At 50.3% G+C, this 4,543-nt stretch overlaps 1 protein-coding gene across 1 annotated transcript; it reads right to left on the bottom strand.

Annotated features, from left to right (window-relative positions):
• Nucleotides 1–1,531: 1,531 nt before the first annotated feature.
• Nucleotides 1,532–3,148, bottom strand: PI3 (peptidase inhibitor 3, skin-derived). Its single transcript, XM_008589557.1, has 3 exons — nt 3,038–3,148; nt 1,925–2,200; nt 1,532–1,688 (listed from the first exon to the last, which is right to left on the bottom strand). The coding sequence occupies exons 1-2, from the start codon at nt 3,114–3,116 to the stop codon at nt 1,926–1,928; spliced, it is 354 nt and encodes a 117-aa protein (XP_008587779.1). The 5' UTR covers nt 3,117–3,148; the 3' UTR covers nt 1,532–1,688; nt 1,925.
• Between the last annotated feature and the right edge of the window lie 1,395 nt (nt 3,149–4,543).

A 4,543-nucleotide genomic window follows, 5' to 3' on the forward strand; every position in this document is an offset into this window, starting at 1 on the left:
TCAAGCCTCTGCTTCCCACTACCGCTCACCGGAGGAGTCCAACACCAAAAGAACAGCTGTTTCAGGACGCAGAATTGCAGGGCTGAACCGTACTTCTAAAATAATTACACCCAATCCCCTCCCCACCATTTAAATGGACAACTGAGTCTCAGAGAGGGACAAAGATCTGTCTGAGATCACCCAACAAGTGTAACCTCACTTGGAGCCAAAGCTGGGGCAAGTATTCAGGTCACCTGATTTCCAAGCCTGTGCTCTCTCCACTCTGCCCAAACTGCTGCTCCTCCTGAGACTGGCCTTCGCTGAGGGCTTCCTTACCCAACAAGTGTAACCTCACTTGGAGCCAAAGCTGGGGCAAGTATTCAGGTCACCTGATTTCTAAGCCTGTGCTCTCTCCACTCTGCCCAAACTGCTGCTCCTCCTGAGACTGGCCTTCGCTGAGGGCTTCCTTGTACAAGGACAATGAGGAAGCTGGGTCAACAGCAGAGCCATGAAGTTGTTCAAGTTCGCTCAACATATTCTCACCCCATCTGTCCTAGCCCCAACTTGTATGTTTCCAGAGAACACGATTCACCCTATTCATTCACACTAAAGTATCAAGGACTGTCTGCGTCTTGCCTCCCCATTCACATCTTAAAACAGGAATCTGGGAAAGGCTATTGCTTAACCCAAAAGAATGATGTATCTCTACTTCTATGAGATAAGCCTTCTCAGCTTCCACATATGGGTGAGAACGTGTGGTATTTATCTTTCTGTGCCTGGCTTATCCTGCTTAACTTAATGTCCTTCAAGCTCTTCTAAGTTGCTGTGAATGACTGGATTTTATTCTTTCCGTGGCAGAAAAGTATTCCATTGTATATATATACCACATTTTCTTTATTCATTCATTTGTTGAATTGTATACATGTATCAAAAAATTACACCATACCCCCTAAATATGCACAATTATTACATGTTAATTAAAAATAAAAGCAAAAAGTGAAGGAATGATGTGTCAATAAAAGAATCTCAGGCAGAAACCAGTGAAATTCTTAGTGAGCAGGGATTTCCAAACATGTGTAACATCATTCTTTCTGTCTTCTTAGGAGGATGTAGATCCCTGGGAACTATTAAATAAAAACAAGGAAGGAGCTGTAGGTTTAGCCACAAAGGTTGGCTGGTCACACTGGCAGGGCTGACAGTGGATGGATTGGAAGGGAATGGACCTGCCTGAGATTTATGCAGCATATTTGTGTTTTTGGTTTTTGAGTGTGTGTGTGTGCACGCAAGTGTGTGTGTGTACTGGTCCTAGGCCAAAGGCAAGATTTCCAAATATCCATTTCCTGGTGAAATAGAGACTGCAGTACTGGGTCTGATTATTAGATTTCTAATATTAAGCCCTAAGAATGGGCCTCTTTTTCCTGCCCCTTGCTGTTTTTAACCTTCTGGTCCTTTCCTTTCCACTGGGGAGAGGGAGTCCCAACTCTATATCCATCTCCCTGGAGTTTCCAGGAATGCAGAAGTCATAGGAGCCAGAAACAAATGGAGCAGAAAGGGGTCTTTTTATTGGAGTGGCTAAGAGAGGCAGCCCAGGCATGGGCATCCTGAATGAAAGGAAAGATGGGGAGTGTGGGAGAGGGCAGTGCTTCAGAAATCCAGAGGCAGACGGGGCTGCAGCCTCAGGGCCTTCACAGGTGCAGCGAGGACAGGCTCTGCAGATGGGAGAGGAGAGAATTAGAGAGGTGACTCAGCAGGTCACAGCACTCAGAGGCAGTGGGGAGGAAGGGTCACCCCTCTCAGCACCCCAGTCACAGCCTCTGAGACCCCACAGTCTCTCAGTCTCTCCACCGCCTCCCATATTCTCCCTCCCACCATCCTGGGAACATTCCCCACAGCTCAGCCATCTCCTGTGTCTTCAGGGGTCCCTTCTTCTACAGCAAGTGCTCACCTCACTGGGGGTTCAGACAGGCCATCCCACAGGGGCCTACACAGCACTTCTTGTTTCCTGAGCAGTCAGCGTCATTCCCACAGCGGTTAGGGGGATTCAGCATGGCACAGCGTATCAGAATATTGGGGCAGGAGCCAGGCTTAGTGGAAACTGGCCCCTTGACTGAACCTTGCCCCTTGACTGGACCTTGGCCTTTAACTGAAACTTGTCCTTTAGCAGGATCTTGTCCTTTGAATGGAACATGATCTTTTAGAGTGTCTTGACCTTTAACGGGAACTGTTGAAAGAAAAAATGTACCCACGTTTAGACCCAGCACACCTGCTTCAACCACCATGTCTTTCCCCTGGATCCAGCCTCTGCTCACTGCAGCATCCCCCAAACCATGAGGTGAGGTGGAGGAGTCCATCAGGGTAGCTGAGGTCTGCATTCTTGGAAGGAATCCCTTCTCTTTGGGGAAAGGGTCTACAAGACTAGAGTTTTCTGGAGTGTCTGTTTCTTCCCCCTCCCTCCATTCCAAGTCTCTTGGGAGCAGAGGCCAGACTGGGGTGACACCCAGAAGTGAAAAGGACACATTGTCATTTCTTAGGAAACTTAGTGGAGGGGGGAAGATCCCTGAGCTCCATTTTGCCTCTGGGAATTGGCTTGGCTGGCATTCCCCACTCTTCTCTACATCTCAGTTTCCTCCTTATAAAATGGGGGTCCTCAAATAACATGTTTTCTGAGGCCTTGTTGTTCTTAACTTCCTCTTAGAAGACTGATTACTCAGGTACTTTAATGAAACAGGCAGTCAGGGCACAGAGGCCAAGTCCAGGTTCCTGGGTCTCGTCACTTTGTTGCACGTCTGCACAGGTAACAATACCTGAGCCCAAGACCATGTAACAACACACAACCCCCACCGACAGTCCAGATAGCTCATTCATTTGGGTGGAAAGCACGTGGAGACCACTAGTGAGCTTCCTGCTTTCTCTGGACATGATGGAACAGGCCACAAGGCTGAAGTGTGGGCTCCAGCCCTGTCTACTGCTCCAGAAGTGCTCCCTGTCTGGGCCCAGAAGGCCCCTGAGAGCCCCTTGTTAGCACAACCCAGCCCCAGCAGATCACCTGTCCACTCACCTCCCAGGACAGCTGCCTCTACCGCTAGTGTCCCAAAGATGAGGAGCGCCACCAAGACAAAGAAGCTGCTGGTCTTCATAGTGTCAGGAAGGTTTGTCTAAGACCTGAGGCCAAGGCTGGCTTTATGCATTCCCAGGTTGGCCTGGCACCAGGGGCGGGTCTTAGCTCTACCAGGAAATGCCCACCCCATCCGGGGCGGGTGCTTGGGGTTTTCCCCAAGCATTACTCAAGGGAGAAGTGACAGACATTATATGACATCACCTTTGACAGCCCCAAAAGCTGTCCCACTTTCTCACATAGAAGCAGTGATGCCTGCCTCTCAGGCACCATCATTATCAAATTCTTCATGTTTTGAAAGACTTTGAGGCCCAAGAAGAGGAAGGAATCACAAGTCACTGGTAGACCCAGTCCTGATTTCAAAACCAGAGTGTTTCCCAATTATATGCTGCTCCTAAAAACCCACACCTACCCTGTCATTTTACCCCTCCCAGCGTCACACAGGGTATTTCTATTCTTCCCTGGTCATGAGAAAAACTCGTTAAGAAATATTTGCCTTGAAAATATGACTACTTTTTTTTTTTTCCTAAAATGGCTGACTAGAGAGGTCTGGCACTAGTGCCTTCCCCATAAAAAGAGACCAAAACAACAGACAAACAAGTATATTTTGACTGGAACCTGAGGAAACATGGTGCAGAGCACTAGGAGAGTGAGATGTGCCAAAGAAGGGAACAGCAGCACCACAGAGAGCAGAGCAGGGCATCCGGCCACAGCCCTGCTGCAAAGACTCGCCTGGAACCAGGTAGAGAGAAGGTAAGCTAGAAAAGACCCCGGATGTTCCCACCACCACCACAGACACCAGCGATCCCTGCCTCGGGGGAGTCCCCCAGTCTTCTTGGGACCCACATCTGGACTCACTCATCACATGCTCCCCCCACAGGTGGGCGGGCAGACCCGCTGAGCAGAAAACCCACTAAAGTGTAGCAGTTCCCTCCATTTGTGGTCCACCTTGCACAGCCTGTGCCCACAGGTGCCCTCATGGCCACAGCCAACCCAGCAGCAGCCCCACCTCCCACCAGGACCCTCCACAAAGGCACCAGCATCCCAGCTATTTGTAGCCTAGACCCCTTTGTCTGGAGGCACTGCCTGCATTCTACACTGCAATGGGCACCAGTGGGGTCAGGGTGCAGACTGGAGCCTAGGACAGACAGAGTGACTAAAACCCCAGCATCTGAACTCACTCAGCACCCCTCTCCTACCCCCTCCCCCCAAAAAAGCAGGCAGACTGGCTGAGCAGAAAATCCTCTGGAGTGCAGTGGCACTTCCCCGCATTCGCCGTTTGCCTTGTACAGCCTGTGGGGGCAGAGCCTAGGGGTACCGCAAGGCTCACAGCTTACTTGGCAGAAGCCCCACCTCCCCCTGCAACCCTTCATGTGTTGCAAGGGTGCCAGTAGGCCTACATCCTTGCTATTTAGAGCCCACACCCCTGTACCGAGCCCAGAGAGCCTG

The sequence above is a fragment of the Galeopterus variegatus genome, unplaced genomic scaffold, assembly GCF_000696425.1.
Source record: "Galeopterus variegatus unplaced genomic scaffold, G_variegatus-3.0.2 Scaffold5513, whole genome shotgun sequence".
NCBI classification, from domain to species: Eukaryota; Metazoa; Chordata; class Mammalia; order Dermoptera; family Cynocephalidae; genus Galeopterus; species Galeopterus variegatus.

Coding starts and splice junctions, on each gene's coding strand:
- PI3 (XM_008589557.1), bottom strand. CDS start 3,116: ATGAAGACCAGCAGCTTCTTTGTCTTGGTGGCGCTCCTCATCTTTGGG. Junction 2,201..3,037: donor AGAGGCAGCTGTCCTGGGAG/GTGAGTGGACAG, acceptor TTCTTTCAACAG/TTCCCGTTAAAGGTCAAGAC.